Here is an 18,827-nt window from a genome sequence, read left to right as displayed (position 1 = left end):
ACATAGACAGAACAGCCACTAGAGGGCAGAATGAGACTAACATAGGATTCCACAGGATAGATCAGTTCTCTTTACAGAGACTCAAAAAACACCTTATTTATTTTCATTGATTAAATGAAAAACGAATGCCATATGAGCACACCAAACGTGTCAAATGACTTACCACTGGTTTTGCAGCCAACGTATGCACAGTATAGGTATGTATCACAGGAGGTTGGTGGTGCCTTCATTGGGGAGGACGGGCTCGTGGTAATGGCTGGAGCGGAATGGTTTCTATGTGTTTGACGCCGTCCTCCCCTTAGCAGCCTCCACTGGTACGTTTAGTATAGGTATATCTGTATGTACTCACCTCCCTGAGCAGGGACATAAGTGACACGGAAGCTGTCCACTCGAGCTCTGGGGATTGCCCAGTGTACGGTGGCAGAGGTATCAGTGACTTCAGAGAAGCGGATGCCCGTGGGTGTGCCCAGTCCTGGCATGGGATAAATGATAGAGAGTACAACAAACAAACAGAAGACAGGTAGCTAGTTAGCTAAAGACGCCGTGGACAGACTTTTAAGTGAAGAGAAATTCATACCAGATCCTAGGATATCAAATAATGCCTCATCACATTTTTTAAATAAAATAATACTGGTTACAAATAAAAAATAAAAACATTTAACAGGAAAACACATCCCTAAAGCATTCCTGAAGATCCCATCCCTAATACATCCATAAAGATCCTATTAAATCCATTAATAACCCAGAAAACACACATTATTCTATTATTTTAGTGTGAGCAGATCCGCCAGCATTGAGAACCACTAGTTAAAGTAGATAGAAGGAGATAGACTGAAACAAAGAGGCCAGGGCTTCCAACGCCTGTCGTCAGCACTGAGCCACAGTATCTTGCATGGGATATTAACTTGCCCCCATTGCAGACACACTAAAGTGAAACATGCGGCAGGGCCATTGGACCCGAGAGTGAAGCCATACACACAGAGAAGGGCAGGGGACAGCCAGAGAGAGAGAGAGAGAGCCATTCAGACACTCAACAGACAGACAGACAACTTTCCCTTTACAGTGTAAAGACAATTAGACAAACCCATTTGGTGCAAGCCAGCCAAAGACAACATTGGAGACAACTTGACAGATAGAGACAAAAAAACGGAGCAAATTAATAGATGAGTAAATCTCCTGAGCAGTTCTCTGGATCCCCGTGAATGAGAGGCCATCAGAAGCTGAGTATGGTGTTTACAGTGAGACAGACAGACAGACACAGACAGACAGACAGACAGACAGACAGACAGACAGACAGACAGACAGAGAGTGTGTTAGTTCACAGACACTGGGACTGGTTTAAGATGAGAGGGCTGCTGGATGATTCCAGTGGAATCACTCAAGAGTGCTGACAGACAAGACAATGACAGGACAGTGAGCACTGAACAGACACGTCCAACTGGGTAAACAAACCACGATGAGACACATCACACACAGCTGCTGACACAAGACACACAAGGCAGCCCAAGCAGGTTTTAATAATTAATTTGCAAAGCTAACTATTTATAATTCTACCACATTGCTGTCTTGAACAAATATTATCACACAATGTTATCAGGTTAGCAAACAAAAATGGCTGCAATGATGAAGATATTCAACACTGACCCAACATTGACCCCATTTCCATGCTGTTATTTTAGGAGGACACATTGAGACATCGAGAAAATACAATTTACAGTATGAAAAGAAGCTGACACGTTGCGACGAATACATTCCTAACATAATCTGTCCAGTAGCCCTAGGCCATTGCTGGTGTGATGTCATACTGCGTACCTGTTTTTGCCACCACGGAAATAGAATTGGAGAGCTGTCCCGAAATGACTCCATAGAGCTCAATTTTGTACTCTGTGTCCTCAGTTAGCTCAGTAAGCACTGTTGTTCTCTCCTCCCCGGGCACGACCACCTCTTGCGGAGAAGCGAGGTCGTCGTTTGTATCATTGATCATAATGACAAAACTATCAAAGAGGTCCTCTTCCGCTGACCAGGCCAGTTTACAGCTGTCTGATGTGACGTCGGAGACCAAGAGATACTCCACGATGGGTTCAGCTTCTGGGTGATAAGGGAAGACATGTTGTTTTCGTCCCCTAGACCTCAAGAGTACTTAAATAAGTTCTTATGAAGATTACAGAAGATCAGGAAGTAACAGTTATTCCATCTGTATGTACAATAGACATCACAATTAGTTATGGATATACAGTATATGAGTCAAACAAGAAGAGCAGGTTCACAAGATGCACTAATTAAGTGTTGTTACATACCCTATCCTGGGGGAAATTAAGAGGTTATTTCCAAGAATTATAATGATTTTCATGTTGACTTTTGTTCACTAGTACTCATTGTGTCAGGCATAAGTGAAGTGTTTATACCACTTAGGCATCTTAATAGGTTTCGACACAAGTATACATGGGTAGAAAACCTTGTGCTTGGTGTATGTACCTATCACATCCACTGTGGTGAGTGTAAACGTTACAAAATTCCTGGAATTTTCAATAAATTCCCTGGTTTTCCCGGTTGGAGGTATCCCGGAATCAGGAGTGAATAAGCAAGAAATCCAGAGCCCTCCAACCAGGATTTCTGGAAAACCAGGGAATTTATTGAAAGTTCCAGGAATTGTGCAACCCTAGGTAAGAATGAAAGTAACAACATGCATTTTATTGGTGTAGATAGGTACAGTGTTATTAACCAGCTAGTTTGATCAAATTCAACCCTCAGTTTATCGATGCTGTGACTGCAACAGAACATACATGGGATTTGTGCATCAGTTCCATAATACACTGATACGAAAAGTCATCTACAGTCAGAAGAAAAGGAACATTAGACAGACAGAGTTTTACTAGAGTTTTAAGAGCTTGGGTGACGTCAGGGCAGATGGGTCGGCCGTATACAGTGTTGTAAAAGCCAACTGTGTTAACTAGTCATTAGCCGTAGCTAATAATGGCTGAGGAAGAGTAGAGGAGCCGAGCCAGCAGGAGTCTACAGCTGTTAGAGGAAGTGCTCGGCAGAAGTCAGAGAGAGAGAGAGAGGTTAAACCGACTGCCTGCAATGCAGCATACAGACAGCAGCTCATTAAACTAAAGCTGCTTCCTGGAGAAACAGAGTTACAGATGGATAGAAGGTGGTCCACAGCAGTTTTAAAGTACCTCTGCTATATATGAGAGACGGACTGCCATAGACCTCGGAGTGGACTCAGTGCCGTCTCAGTGCTGCCTGGCTAGATACAGGGACATAACTCATTAGAACACGACACCAAACGTCAGGGTCGCAAGGTCTTGAGCCAGTGTGAACCCAGAGGATTCGGCTGACGTGAAACGAGGGCACTTGTTGTGAGAAGAAGTGGTGGAAAATGAAAATAAGAGTAGACAAATCCCAGGTGCTGTCACTCTTCGTTAGGAGCGGAACAGTCCTGCTTTAGATACAGTAGTCAGCCAGTCAGGGAAGCAGGAAGGGTGGTAGAGAGGGACATGGAGGCCCTGGTCGAAAGTAGTGTACTATATATGGGGTGGCAGGTAGCCTAGTGGTGAGAGCGTTGGACTAGTAACTGGAAGGTTGCAAGTTCAAATCCCCGAGCTGACAAGCTAAAAATCTGTCGTGCTGCCCCTGAACAAGGCAGTTAAGCCACTAGGCCGTCATTGAAAATTAGACTTTGTTCTTAACTGATTTGCCTGGTAAAAGAAAGGTCAAATATAGTGGGAATAGCCATTTGGGACGCAACCCAGTAGTGCAAACATTTGTTTCTCGACTTCTTTCAGAAGTGTGTTGAACATACATTACACAAACTAAACAATCAATGGAGACAGACTGACAGTGTTTGTATGGATACTTCATAATGTTGTATATGGATTATGTTTAGGCTAGTCGCTGTCTGAAGAAAACATGGTAGCTCCAAATCTGAAACTTTTCAGTAAATGGAAAAAAAACAGCCATATTTTCCCTTTAACTAACATACAATTACGAAACGTTGGGGTTGGGGCTGGTTTCTCTTCAGATCATTAGCATGCAGACAATGGGCTTCAGAGCAGACTTGAATATGTGCCACATTGAGCCATGGTCCCAGCAAGCCGCAACAGTCCTTGGCACCCCAACACCAGGCGCCAGGCTCCAGGCCACAGTGTCAATGTGAGCATGAGAATGAGGAGCAGAGGGTCTGGGAGCGGAGCAGAGCGGTCCGAGTCTAGGGATAGAGGGAGGACTGGGGGTGCATACAGAACAGAGCCTTCACAGAATGAAACAAAAGCTCCTCGGGGACTTGAAGAAACCCCTGACTCTCCATCCATCCATTTGCTGAATCATCATTATCTGGGAACAGCTGAACTATCATGTGCTTTTGATGTTTACTAACAATGATACAATACCCGTATTGTTTATACTGTGAGTATGCAATGGAAAAACCTCAATTTGTCAAAATAAAGAATTGTTTAAAATTTGCTTTGAAAGGATCTTTTCAAATATATCCCTTTTAAAGTTACCAAATAAGTAGATGAGGGACAACTAATTTGACGTTTTTTTTTTAGCAGGTGAGAGGCAAGACAGAAAGCGAGACCTCAATAGAACAACGTGTGGTGTGTGCAGCCTGGTCACTATGTGAGTGTTTTTGTAGAGTGGGTGGTACCAGGGGTCTCTATGTGAGTGCTTTTGTAGAGTGGGTGGTACCAGGGGTCTCTATGTGAGTGTTTTTGTAGAGTGGGTGGTACCAGGGGTCTCCATGTGAGTGTTTTTGTAGAGTGGGTGGTACCAGGGGTCTCTATGTGAGTGTTTTTGTAGAGTGGGTGGTACCAGGGGTCTCTATGTGAGTGTTTTTGTAGAATGGGTGGTACCAGGGGTCTCTATGTGAGTGTTTTTGTAGAGTGGGTGGTACCAGGGGTCTCAATGTGAGTGTTTTTGTAGAGTGGGTGGTACCAGGGGTCTCAATGTGAGTGTTTTTGTAGAGTGGGTGGTACCAGGGGTCTCTATGTGAGTGTTTTTGTAGAGTGGGTGGTACCAGGGGGCTCCATGTGAGTGTTTTTGTAGAGTGGGTGGTACCAGGGGGCTCCATGTGAGTGTTTCTGTAGAGTGGGTGGTACCAGGGGGCTCCATGTGAGTGTTTTTGTAGAGTGGGTGGTACCAGGGGGCTCCATGTGAGTGTTTTTGTAGAGTGGGTGGTACCAGGGGGCTCCATGTGAGTGTTTTTGTAGAGTGGGTGGTACCAGGGGGCTCCATGTGAGTGTTTTTGTAGAGTGGGTGGTACCAGGGGGCTCCATGTGAGTGTTTTTGTAGAGTGGGTGGTACCAGGGGGCTCCATGTGAGTGTTTTTGTAGAGTGGGAGGTACCAGGGGGCTAACTGATCTGAAATGACCGGTATTATTCTCTCCATGACAGCAGAAGTATGCAGAGGCCAGGTTCATCTATGTACTCTATGCTGTAAAACAGATGGCTGTAACCAAACTGAAACCCAACTTAAATCCCAACTGAAAATAGATTACTACATTGGACAACACCTCGCTGGCAAAACATTTTAGTGGCACCCGTCTTGATGGCTGGCGGAGAGAACATTTTGAAGTTGAAAAGTTCCTTTCTTGCAATTCTACACATTTTGCCATGTGGCGAAGAGAAATTGTTGCAAATTTAGAACTAATTTCCTGCAACTCTACTAGTTTTGCCACTGCATACAAATACTTCTTATTACTTATTGTAACTACTGCTTAACGTCTTAGCACATGCCAAAATCCTCAATGGCTTTAACAGCAAACAAAGCAAGTAGTCTTGAAGTGAGATTGTTCTGTACATTGTTCACGCTCCATTCAGTCCACAACATTGTTCTCCGCAGAATGTGAATGGTTGACAATGACCTTTATTGGTTGGTTCGAGAGGATAAATCAATGCACCTGTTGGGTCTCTGCTGTCTCTTTGCAGTCGGCCACTACTCACTACCCGTGGTAAAGATCACAACGCGGGGGCCGACTGACAGTTTAGAAATGCTCCAGGTGCTTTTTTATGTCATGGCACGTCCTGACAGGCAGATAGTGTGCTAAGGGTGGATCAAAGATTGATTCAACCGCAGGCCATGCCAGGTCTCATGTGAACTGAATAATTTTGGTCTGGGTGGGGTGGTTTTGGTCTGGACGGTTGGTTTCAAAATATATTTTACAGTCTGTGCATCAAAGTGAGGGAAACACACAATGTGGGAAGAGGTATTGTCAGGTGATAATGGGTTATGGGAGAGGCATGATTTGAGTGGCAAGAGGTTTAAAACTTGTGTTTTTTTTGTATTGTGAGGTCGGGCATTAGAAAGTTCGAGCACTGATGATGGGTGATTAGGCCTGGCTCTCAGACGGCTTTTCAATTCATTCCAAAGTTTTTCGATGGGGTTGAGGTCAGGGCTCTGTGTAGACCAGTCAAGTTCTTCAAATTTGACGAACTTACTTGTTGGAAAGGTGGCATCCTATGACGGTGCCACGTTGAAAGTCACTGAGCTCTTCAGTACGGGCCATTCTACTGCCAATGTTTGTCTATGGAGATTGCATGGCTGTGTGCGGTTTAATACATCTGTCAGCAACGGGTGTCCCTGAAATAGCAGAGCCCTCTAATTTGAAGGGGTGTCCAAATACTTTTGGTCATGTAGTGTATTTCCTGTGTCCCAAATGTCACCCTATTCCAGAACCCTATCGGCCCTGGTCAAAGGTAGCGCACTATATACAGTTAAAGTCGGAAGTTAACATACACTTAGGTTGGAGTCATTAAAACTCGTTTTTCAACCACTCAAAACTCACAAATTTCTTGTTAACAAACTATAGTTTTGGCAAGTCAGTTAGGACATTTACTTTGTTAAGTACACTAAGTTGACAGTGCCTTCAAACAGCTTGGAAAATTCCAGAACATTAAGTCATGGCTTTAGAAGCTTCTGATAGGCTAATTGACATCCTTTGAGTCAATCGGAGGTGTACATTTGGATGTATTTCAAGGCCTACCTTCAAACTCAATGCCTCGTTGCTTGACATCATGGGAAAAATCCAAAGAAATTAGCCAAGACCCCAGAGAGAAAATTGTAGACCTTCACAAGTCTGGTTCATCCTTGGGAGCAATTCCCGAACGCCTGAAGGTACAAATCAATCCCAGAACAACAGCAAAGGACCTTGTGAAGATGCTGGAGGAAACAGGTACAAAAGTATTTATATCCACAGTAAAATTTGTCCTATATCGACATAACCTGAAAGGCTGCTCAGCAAGGAAGAAGCCACTGCTCCAAAACCGCCATAAAAAAGCCAGACTACGGTTTGCCACTGCACATGGGGACAAAGATTGGACTTTTTGGAGAAATGTCCTCTGGTCTGATGAAACATAAATAGAACTGTTTGGCCATAATGACCATCGTTATGTTTGGAGGAAAAAGGAGGAGGCTTGCAAGCCGAAGAACACCATCCCAACCGTGGAGCACGGGGGTGGCAGCATCATGTTGTGGGGGTGCTTTGCTGCAGTAGGGACTGGTGCACGTCACAAAATAGATGGCATCATGAGGATGGAAAATGATGTGGATGGAAAATGATGTGGATATATTGAAGCCACATCTCAAGACATCAGTCAGGAAGTTAAAGCTTGGTTGCAAATGGGTCTTCCAAATTGACAATGACCCATGCATACATCCAAAGTTGTGGCAAAATGGCTTAAGGACAACAAAGTCAAGGTATTGGAGTGGCCATCACAAAGCCCTGACCTCAATCCTATAATGAATTTGTGGGCAGAACTGAAAAAGCATGTGTGAGCAAGGAGGCCTACAAAACTGACTCAGTTACACCAGCTCTGTCAGGAGGAATGGGCCAAATTCACCCAACTTATTGTGGGAAGCTTGTAGAAGGCTACCCGAAATGTTTGACACAATTTAAACAATTTAAAGGCAATGCTACCAAATACTAATTGAGTGTATGTAAACTTCTGACCCACTGGGAATGTGTTGAAAGAAATAAAATATGAAATAAATCATTCTCTCCTCTATTATTCTGACATTTCACATTCTTAAAATAAAGAGGTGATTCTAACCGACCTAAGACAGGAAATTTTGACTAGGATTAAATGTCAGGAATTGTGAAAAACAGAGTTTAAATGTATTTGGCTAAGTTGTATGTTAACTTCCGACTTGAACTGTAGGTAATACTGTGCCATTTGGGATGAATTGTCTCTCCTCCCATTTTCAGTCATCAGAAGCAACTGTGGCAGGGTCTCAGGTTTGGCCTTTAGCACATGCAGATGGATATGTGATGTGATGAATAAAATAACTTATTGTCAAGACGAGATCATCTCAAAAACATGCAGGACAGGCACTTTGTGCTCCATTTGGAGGAGAAATTGTCATGCAACATTTTTATATCAAAATAGTATCAAAAGGGCCTCCCGAGTGGCGCAGTGGTCTAAGACACTGCATCGCAGTGCTAGCTGTGCCACTAGAGATTTTGGGTTCGAGTCCAGGCTCTGTTGCAGCCGGCTGCGACCGGGAGACCCATGGGGCGGCGCACAATTGGCCCAGCGTCGTCCGGGTTAAGGGAGGGTTTGGCCGGCAGGGACGTCCTTTTCCCATCACGCACTAGTGACTCCTGTGGCAGGCCGGGTGCAGTGCACGCTGACACGGTCGCCAGGTGCACAGTGTTTCCTCCGACACATTGGTGCGGCTGGCTTCTGGGTTAAGTGGGCATTGTGTGAAGAAACAGCGCGGCTTGGTTGGGTTGTATTTCGGGGAGGACGCACGGCTCTCGACCTTCGCCTCTCCCGAGTCCGTACGGGAGTTGCAGCGATGAGACAAGACTGTAACTACCAATTGGATACCACGAAATTGGGGAGAAAACGGGGTAAAAGAAAAAAAATTGTATCAAACATCAAAACTTATTTAAAATTCAACAACATTTCTGGTCTTGTTCCTGGAACTTTGGGGAAGACCATCCTCCTCAGTGAATTTCATAAAATAAAAAATAGTGAAACATTAAAAACTAAAACATATTTTAGATAAAACTATACTAAATATATTCACGTCACCAAATAATTGATTAAAACACACTGCTTTACAATGAAGGTCTACAGTAGCCTCAGCAACACTCTGTAGGGTAGCACCATGGTTTAGCCAGAGGACAGCTAGCTTCTTTCCTCCTCTGGGTACATTGAAGGCACATGGTTCTCACCCCCTTCCATAGACTTACACAGTAATTATGACAACTTCCGGAGGACATTCTCCAACCTATCAGAGCTCTTGCAACATGAACTGGCATGTTGTCCAGGATCAGAGAATGAATCTAGTCCTGAAAGCATAAGCTACAGCTAGCTAGCACTGCAGTGCATAAAATGTGTTGAGTAGTTGATTTAAATTGAGAGAAAGACAATAGTTGAACAGTTTTGAACAAATCATTTTTTTACAAAATGAAGGAGAAGCAAGAGAGAGAGAGAAAGAGATTTGATTGTATTTTTTAAAACTTTCACTTTCACTTAGCTAGAGATTGCAGCTATCTAGTTTAGCCTACTCAAATACCTGGCTCAAACAGAGAGGGTTGCTATGTTAGCTAGCTGGCTACTGCTATCTAACACTGGAACTCTTCCAAGTCAAGGTAAGCTTTTGGTTTCATTAAATTATTGTAACTGCTAAACTGCTTTCTGATTGTACACTGACTGTGCATGATTGTAGCAGGTTTACTAACACATTAGTTCTAGTTAGTTCTAATATGTTGACTATGACATGATAAAGGTGTAGTCTGTGTGTAGTGGTTAGCAGTCATGATATGAAGGTTTGGCTTGGAAAGGTTTTTTCGCCTGGTCACAGACAGCTGATGTGTTGTGCACTGAAGTCCACAAGTGAAGGTAAAAGATGAGAGGAGGAGAGCGCATAGATAGTTGCGAGAAGGAATCATATAAAACAAAGAGCATGTTGTTTGTATGTGGCTGTTATGAAAGTGAACTGTGTTTGTTTCTTAAACGGAAGCAAACTGAGTCGAAAAGGAGATAAACATAGCTGAATTTGGATGTCGATTAAGGCAGCCCCCCGCACCTCTCTGATTCAGAGGGGTTGGGTTAAATGTGGAAGGCACATTTATGTTGAATGCATTCAGTTGTACAACTGACTAGGTATCCCCCTTTCCCTAGTTTGTCCAATAAAAACTCTAATTTGCAACTGTTGGACTAATGATTACACCCTAGATCAGCTTGATGCAGGCAAGACTGTGCAAGGCGTCACTGTCTGTCTCCTCAATTGATTACTCAAAATTATCTCGGCCTGTGTGCACCTACGCTGTAAACTTTCATTCATAGGCTAGGTTTCGCACATTGACTCTGTACCGGTACCACCTGTAAATTGCCTCGCTACTGTTATTTTCACTGTCATTAATCAGTTTTTTTTATTTCTTTACTTATCTATTGTTTACCTAATACCTATTTTTTTACTTAAATTTTGCTGTTGGTTAGGGCTTGTAAGTAAGCATTTCACTGTAAGGTCTACACCTGTTGTATTCTGTGCACGTGACAAATAAACCTTGATTTGATTTGTAGCAACCTCATGATGGGTACAGGGAACATTTTAGTATCATGTAGTAGCCTAAAACAGAGATTCTTAAGCTTTTTCAGCTCGAGACCCAAATGAGAAATTTTCTGTCCTTGAATGACCGAATTTAAGAAGAAATAGTGTGTCATTATAAATGTTTACTCATAACTCGGCGACCCACTGCTCACATCAGTGGCGGTCAGTGCCATTTAAGTTGAGGGAGGATGTTGTTTTTTTCATGAGCATGGTCTTATTTCTGTTACAGCATATTGGATGACTCTCATTCATATTCCATTCACCCAGTTCAATGTAACAGCGATAGGTTTAGGCTACTATATGATACACAACTTTTCCCTATAGCCATCATGAGGTTGCTACAGGCTAGCCTATGAATGAAAGTTTATACATTTATAAAGTTTATAGGTGCACACAGGTCGAGAGACAAATTTAAGGTGACAGACAGTGACACATGGACTGACAGTGACATTGAATACCGCCGTGCACACTCTTGCCTGCATCTAGCTGATATAGAAATAGTTTTTCACGTGTAAACACAGTTCACTTTCATAGCAGCCATGTTATATTTATTTTCATGCGCTCTCCTCCTCTCACCTCTTCCCTTCACTTGTGGACTTCAATGCACAACACATTAGCTGTATATGACCAGGCGAAAAAAACTTTCCAAGCCAAACCGATTACATTACAACGGAACGACTTGATTAGTGTAGTGTTAGCTAGCTACATAGTTGTCTTTGCTATCTTTGTATCTAAGATAATTGTGTAGCTTTGAGTAATTATCGGTTAGCTAGCCAGCTATTTTCGCCTGCCGCGCTGCCGTCCTCCTACCTAGCCAACACTGCTAGCTAACACTGCTAGCTAGCCAACTTCTACCGAATAGCAGCACTGTAGAAACTTACATTACAACGGAACGACTTGATTAGCGTAGTGTTAGCTAGTTGTCTTTGCTGTCCTTGTATCCAAGATAATTGTGTAGTTTAGCCTGTTGGGGATGGGGGCGCTGTTTAGACTATTTATGCTAATTTGGCTAATTTTTTTAACGGCTTCCCACAAAATCCTTGATCGTACAATATGCATATTATTATTATTATTGGATAGAAAACAGTCTATAGTTTCTATAGGAGTTGAAATTTTGTCTCTAAGTGGAACAGAGCCCATTCTACAGCAATTTCCCTGACATGGAGTCAGATTTGAGAAATGTTGGCCACTTTTCTGAAGTCAGTTAAAAGGGCACTGTCGTTGCTATGACTATACGGACACTTCTTACGTCTTCCCCTGGATGCCTTTACGTGATGACGATTCCAACGGGGTCGATTGCGCGTTCACAGGCCCTACAAATGAAAAAACCCTGAAGCTAGTCATTCTTTGGGAGCTGCGTCATGAGCCTAGAGGACACCGGCGCGCACCTGTTCCAAGCGTTAGTTTAGCCTGTTATATTTCTCCGGTCATCTTTTCACTCGTTATAGGAGTTAAAAACATCATAAAGTAGTTAATTTAAAGCGTTTTATAGCAATTTATATCCGTTTAGTGCGATTTTGGGACATTTATTTTTGCAACGATGTGAAAAGTTGGGCACGCTTTTCAGTTCATCCCGAACGCAGTTGACATTTCCACATGGCAAGAGGACAGCTTTCCACCAAAAGACGATTTCTCCCAAGAAAGGATCCTTTGCCCAAGATACTGATGGAAGAACAGCTCAAGGTAGGACATTTTTATTATGATAAATCGTGTTTCTGTCGAAACATTTTAGTGGCTTAGGACGCCATGTTTTTTGACGTAGCTTCGCTTGGCGCAAACTGTATTGAAAAGTAAGGATAAATTAAAAAATGTAATAACGCAATTGTATTAAGAATTAAATTGTCTATCAATCCCTGTCCACCCTATATTTTTTAGTCACGTTTATGAGTATTTATGTATAAGAGTAGATCACTGTCTAAGTGGCGCAAGGACATTTTCTGACCAGCTGAGCTACATTTCACATTGTCTAACCATGATTTTGGTGGCTAAATATAAACATTTTCGATCAAACTCTATATGGATTGTGTAATATGATGTTACAGGAGTGTCATCGGAAGAATTCTGAGAAGGTTAGTGAAAAAATTAATATCTTTTGGCGATGTTGACTTTTATCGCTCACTTTGGCTAGAATCAATGCTGGGCTGCTAATTGCTATGTGCTAAGCTAATATAACGATTTATTGTGTTTTCGCTGTAAGACACTTAGAAAATCTGAAATATTGTCTGTATTCACAGGATCTGTGTCTTTCGATTCGTGTATGCTGTGTATTTTTACGAAATGTTTGATGATTAGTAGTTAGGTAAACACGTTGCTCATTGTAATTATTCTAGTCCATTTGTGATGGTGGGTGCAATTGTAAACTATGCCATATACCTGAAATATGCACTTTTTTCTAACAAAACCTATCCCATACCATAAATATGTTATCAGACTGTCATCTGATGAGTTTTTTTGTTGGTTAGGGGCTATAAATATCTTAGTTTAGTCGAATTGGTGATGGCTACTGGTGTTGGTGGACAAATAAAAGATGGTGGATTATGCTAATGTGTTTTTAGGTAATAGATGTACATCTTTACATATTGTGTCTTCCCTGTAAAACATTTTAAAAATCGGAAATGTTGACTGGATTCACAAGATCTGTGTCTTTCATTAGCTGTATTGGACTTTAATGTGTGAAAGTTAAATATTTAAAAAAAAAAAAAATTTTGAATTTCGCGGCACTGGTTTTTCAGTGGGGGGGGGGGGGGTGTGCCGCTAGCGCCACGCTGATCCTAGACAGGTTAGAGAAATCTAGAGAAATTGTCGAGGTTACCTAGCCAGCTTCACTCTCAACAACGCAGCCACTGCTAGCCAGCCTACTTCACCAGCCAGCAGTACTATATCATTTTAGTCAATAAGATCTTTTATTTCATTTATTTTTTGCAACGTAAGCTTAACTTTCTGAACATTCGAGACGTGTAGTCCACTTGTCATTCTAATCTCCTTTGCATTAGCGTAGCCTCTTCTGTAGCCTGTCAACTATGTGTCTGTCTATCCCTGTTCTCTCCTCTCTGCACAGACCATACAAACGCTTCACACCGCGTGGCCGCGGCCACCCTAACCTGGTGGTCCCAGCCCGCACGACCCACGTGGAGTTCCAGGTCTCCGGTAGCCTCTGGAACTGCCGATCTGCGGCCAACAAGGCAGAGCTCATCTCAGCCTATGCTTCCCTCCAGTCCCTCGACTTCTTGGCACTGACGGAAACATGGCTCACCACAGATAACACTGCTACTCCTACTGCTCTCTCTTCGTCTGCCCACGTGTTCTCGCACACCCCGAGAGCTTCTGGTCAGCGGGGTGGTGGCACCGGGATCCTCATCTCTCCCAAGTGGTCATTCTCTCTTTCTCCCCTTACCCATCTGTCTATCGCCTCCTTTGAATTCCATGCTGTCACAGTTACCAGCCCTTTCAAGCTTAACATCCTTATCATTTATCGCCCTCCAGGTTCCCTCGGAGAGTTCATCAATGAGCTTGATGCCTTGATAAGCTCCTTTCCTGAGGACGGCTCACCTCTCACAGTTCTGGGTGACTTTAACCTCCCCACGTCTACCTTTGACTCATTCCTCTCTGCCTCCTTCTTTCCACTCCTCTCCTCTTTTGACCTCACCCTCTCACCTTCCCCCCCTACTCACAAGGCAGGCAACACGCTTGACCTCATCTTTACTAGATGCTGTTCTTCCACTAACCTCATTGCAACTCCCCTCCAAGTCTCCGACCACTACCTTGTATCCTTTTCCCTCTCGCTCTCATCCAACACTTCCCACACTGCCCCTACTCGGATGGTATCGCGCCGTCCCAACCTTCGCTCTCTCTCCCCCGCTACTCTCTCCTCTTCCATCCTATCATCTCTTCCCTCTGCCCAAACCTTCTCCAACCTATCTCCTGATTCTGCCTCCTCAACCCTCCTCTCCTCCCTTTCTGCATCCTTTGACTCTCTATGTCCCCTATCCTCTAGGCCGGCTCGGTCCTCCCCTCCCGCTCCGTGGCTCGACGACTCATTGCGAGCTCACAGAACAGGGCTCCGGGCAGCGGAGCGGAAATGGAGGAAAACTCGCCTCCCTGCGGACCTGGCATCCTTTCACTCCCTCCTCTCTACATTTTCCTCTTCCGTCTCTGCTGCTAAAGCCACTTTCTACCACTCTAAATTCCAAGCATCTGCCTCTAACCCTAGGAAGCTCGTTGCCACCTTCTCCTCCCTCCTGAATCCTCCTCCCCCTCCCCCCCTCCTCCCTCTCTGCAGACGACTTCGTCAACCATTTCGAAAAGAAGGTCGACGACATCCGATCCTCGTTTGCTAAGTCAAACGACACCGCTGGTTCTGCCCACACTGCCCTACCCTGTGCTCTGACCTCTTTCTCCCCTCTCTCTCCAGATGAAATCTCGCGTCTTGTGACGGCCGGCCGCCCAACAACCTGCCCGCTTGACCCTATCCCCTCCTCTCTTCTCCAGACCATTTCCGGAGACCTTCTCCCTTACCTCACCTCGCTCATCAACTCATCCTTGACCGCTGGCTACGTCCCTTCCGTCTTCAAGAGAGCGAGAGTTGCACCCCTTCTGAAAAAACCTACACTCGATCCCTCCGATGTCAACAACTACAGACCAGTATCCCTTCTTTCTTTTCTCTCCAAAACTCTTGAACGTGCCGTCCTTGGCCAGCTCTCCTGCTATCTCTCTCAGAATGACCTTCTTGATCCAAATCAGTCAGGTTTCAAGACTAGTCACTCAACTGAGACTGCTCTTCTCTGTATCACGGAGGCGCTCCGCACTGCTAAAGCTAACTCTCTCTCCTCTGCTCTCATCCTTCTAGACCTATCGGCTGCCTTCGATACTGTGAACCATCAGATCCTCCTCTCCACCCTCTCCGAGTTGGGCATCTCCGGCGCGGCCCACGCTTGGATTGCGTCCTACCTGACAGGTCGCTCCTACCAGGTGGCGTGGCGAGAATCTGTCTCCTCACCACGCGCTCTCACCACTGGTGTCCCCCAGGGCTCTGTTCTAGGCCCTCTCCTATTCTCGTTATACACCAAGTCACTTGGCTCTGTCATAACCTCACATGGTCTCTCCTATCATTGCTATGCAGACGACACACAATTAATCTTCTCCTTTCCCCCTTCTGATGACCAGGTGGCGAATCGCATCTCTGCATGTCTGGCAGACATATCAGTGTGGATGACGGATCACCACCTCAAGCTGAACCTCGGCAAGACGGAGCTGCTCTTCCTCCCGGGGAAGGACTGCCCGTTCCATGATCTCGCCATCACGGTTGACAACTCCATTGTGTCCTCCTCCCAGAGCGCTAAGAACCTTGGCGTGATCCTGGACAACACCCTGTCGTTCTCAACTAACATCAAGGCGGTGGCCCGTTCCTGTAGGTTCATGCTCTACAACATCCGCAGAGTACGACCCTGCCTCACACAGGAAGCGGCGCAGGTCCTAATCCAGGCACTTGTCATCTCCCGTCTGGATTACTGCAACTCGCTGTTGGCTGGGCTCCCTGCCTGTGCCATTAAACCCCTACAACTCATCCAGAACGCCGCAGCCGTCTGGTGTTCAACCTTCCCAAGTTCTCTCACGTCACCCCGCTCCTCCGCTCTCTCCACTGGCTTCCAGTTGAAGCTCGCATCCGCTACAAGACCATGGTGCTTGCCTACGGAGCTGTGAGGGGAACGGCACCACAGTACCTTCAGGCTCTGATCAGGCCCTACACCCAAACAAGGGCACTGCGTTCATCCACCTCTGGCCTGCTCGCCTCCCTACCACTGAGGAAGTACAGTTCCCGCTCAGCCCAGTCAAAACTGTTCGCTGCTCTGGCACCCCAATGGTGGAACAAACTCCCTCACGACGCCAGGACAGCGGAGTCAATCACCACCTTCCGGAGACACCTGAAACCCCACCTCTTCAAGGAATACCTAGGATAGGATAAAGCAATCCTTCTGCCCCCCCCCCCCCTTAAAAGATTTAGATGCACTATTGTAAAGTGGCTGTTCCACTGGATGTCATAAGGTGAATGCACCAATTTGTAAGTCGCTCTGGATAAGAGCGTCTGCTAAATGACTTAAATGTAAATGTAAAAACCGCTACACACAGCCTACATCGTTGTCACCATAGTTGCTACAAAGATATGTATAACTAAACTCATTGTTCTATCTGTGGTAACATCATAGTCAGCATAGCTGATAGAACTAACGCGTTAGTAAACCCGCTACAATCATGCAGTAACGTTACAGTGTACAGTCAGTAAGCAGTTACACCGGCGGGCCCCGGTGGCAATATATTAGTAAACCAACAGCTTACCTTTAATTGGAAGAGTTCCAGTGTTGTGTTCTAGCTAACATATCATTCCTCTGTTTGAGCAGGGTGTTTCAGTAGGCTAGCTGCATTTGCTAGCTAAGTAAGTGAAATAGAAAGTGAAAAAAATGAAGAACTCTCTCTCTCTATTTTTCTCTTGTCTCTCCTTCATTTTGGAAGAAATTAATTTGTTCAAAACTGTTCGACTATTGCCTTTATCTCTCTTTGAGTCAACAACTCACCACATTTTATACACTGCAGTGCTAGCTAGCTGTATTTTATGCTTTCAGTACTAGATTCATTCTCTGATCCTTTGATTGGGTGGACAAAATGTGAGTTCATGCTGCAAGAGCTCTGATAGGTTGGAGGACGTCAAAGCATCCCGGAGTCGCCTCTTCACTGTTGACATTGAGATGAGTGTTTTGCGGGTACTATTTAATGAAGCTTCCAGTTGAGGACTTGTGAGGCGTCTGTTTCTCAAACTAGACACTAATGTACTTGTCCTCTTGCTCAGTTGTACACCGGGGCCTCCCACTCCTCTTTCTAATCTGGTTAGAAACAGTTTGCGCTGTTCTGTGAAGGGAGTAGTGCACAGCTTTGTACGAGATCTTCAGTTTCTTGGCAATTTCTCGCATGAAATAGCCTTCACTTCTCAGAACTAGAATAGACTGATGAGTTTCAGAAGAAAGTTCTTTGTTTCCGGCCATTTTGAGCCTGTAATTGAACCCACAAATGCTGATGCTACAGGTACTCAACTAGTCTAAAGAAGGCCAGTTTTATTGCTTCTTTAATCAGAACCACAGTTTTCAGCTGTGCAAACATAATAGCAAAAGGGTTTTCTAATGATCAATTAGCCTTTTAAAATGATAAACTTGGATTACCTAACACAACGTGCCATTGGAACACAAGAGGGATGGTTGCTGATAATGGGCCTCTGTAGATATTCCATAAAAAATCTGTCGTTTCCAGCTACAATCGTCATTTACGACATTAACAATGTCTACACTGTATTTCTGATCAATTTGATGTTATTGTTATGGACCAAAAATGTGCTTTTCTTTCAAAAACAAGGACATTTGTAAGTGACCCAAAACTTTTGAACGGTAGTGTATATAAACTCAGCAAATAAAGAAACGTCCTCACTGTCAACTGCGTTTATTTTCAGCAAACTTAACATGTGTAAATATTTGTATGAACATAACAAGATTCAACAACTGAGACATAACCTGAACAAGTTCCACAGACATGTGACGAACAGAAATGGAATAGTGTGTCCCTGAACAAAGGGTGGTCAAAATCAAAAGTAACAGTCAGTATCTAGTGTGGCCACCAGCTGCATTAAGTACTGCAGTGCACCTCCTCCTCATGGACTGCACCAGATTTGCCAGTTCTTGCTGTGAGATGTTACCCCACTCTTCCACCAAGGCCCTGCAAGTTCCCAGACATTTCTGGAGGGAATGGCCCTAGCCCTCACCCTCCGATCCAACAGGTCCCAAACGTGCTCAATGGGATTGAGATCCGGGCTCTTCGCTGGCCATGGCAGAACACTGACATTCCTGTCTTGCAGGAAATTACGCACAGAACGAGCAGTATGGCTGGTGGCATTGTCATGCTGGAGGGTTATGTCAGGATGAGCCTGCAGGTAGGGTACCACATGAGGGAGGTTGTAATGCATAGCTGTAATGCACAGCGTTGAGATTGCCTGCAATGACCACAAGGTCAGTCCGATGATGCTGTGACACACCGCCCCAGACCATGACGGACCCTCCACCTCCAAATTGATCCCGCTCCAGAGTACAGGCCTCAGTGTAACCATAGGCAACGTTGTTGCCAGTGATGTCTGGTGAGGACCTGCCTTGCAATAGGCCTACAAGCCCCCAGTCCAGCCTCTCTCAGCCTGTTGCGGACAGTCTGAGCACTGATGGAGGGATTGTGTGTC

The 18,827-nt window shown here is 44.6% G+C and overlaps 1 protein-coding gene across 3 annotated transcripts in view; it reads right to left on the bottom strand.

Moving 5' to 3' along the window:
- Positions 1-18,827, bottom strand: part of LOC129853774 (tenascin-like) — a 118,186-nt gene that overhangs the window by 7,895 nt on the left and 91,464 nt on the right. For 2 of the 3 annotated variants that reach the window (XM_055920163.1, XM_055920162.1), the window contains exons 11-12: positions 1,813-2,088; positions 350-472 (exon numbers count right to left, since the gene is read on the bottom strand). In XM_055920163.1, coding sequence (XP_055776138.1) covers positions 350-472; positions 1,813-2,088 — 399 coding nt within the window. The remainder of the gene's footprint in view (positions 1-349; positions 473-1,812; positions 2,089-18,827) is intronic. The other variant, XM_055920164.1, reaches the window with a different exon arrangement.

Source organism: Salvelinus fontinalis, chromosome 4 (assembly GCF_029448725.1).
Source record: "Salvelinus fontinalis isolate EN_2023a chromosome 4, ASM2944872v1, whole genome shotgun sequence".
Taxonomy (NCBI): Eukaryota; Metazoa; Chordata; class Actinopteri; order Salmoniformes; family Salmonidae; genus Salvelinus; species Salvelinus fontinalis.
Note: the sequence above shows the minus strand (reverse complement) of the source record. Positions and strands in the feature narration are given on the sequence as shown.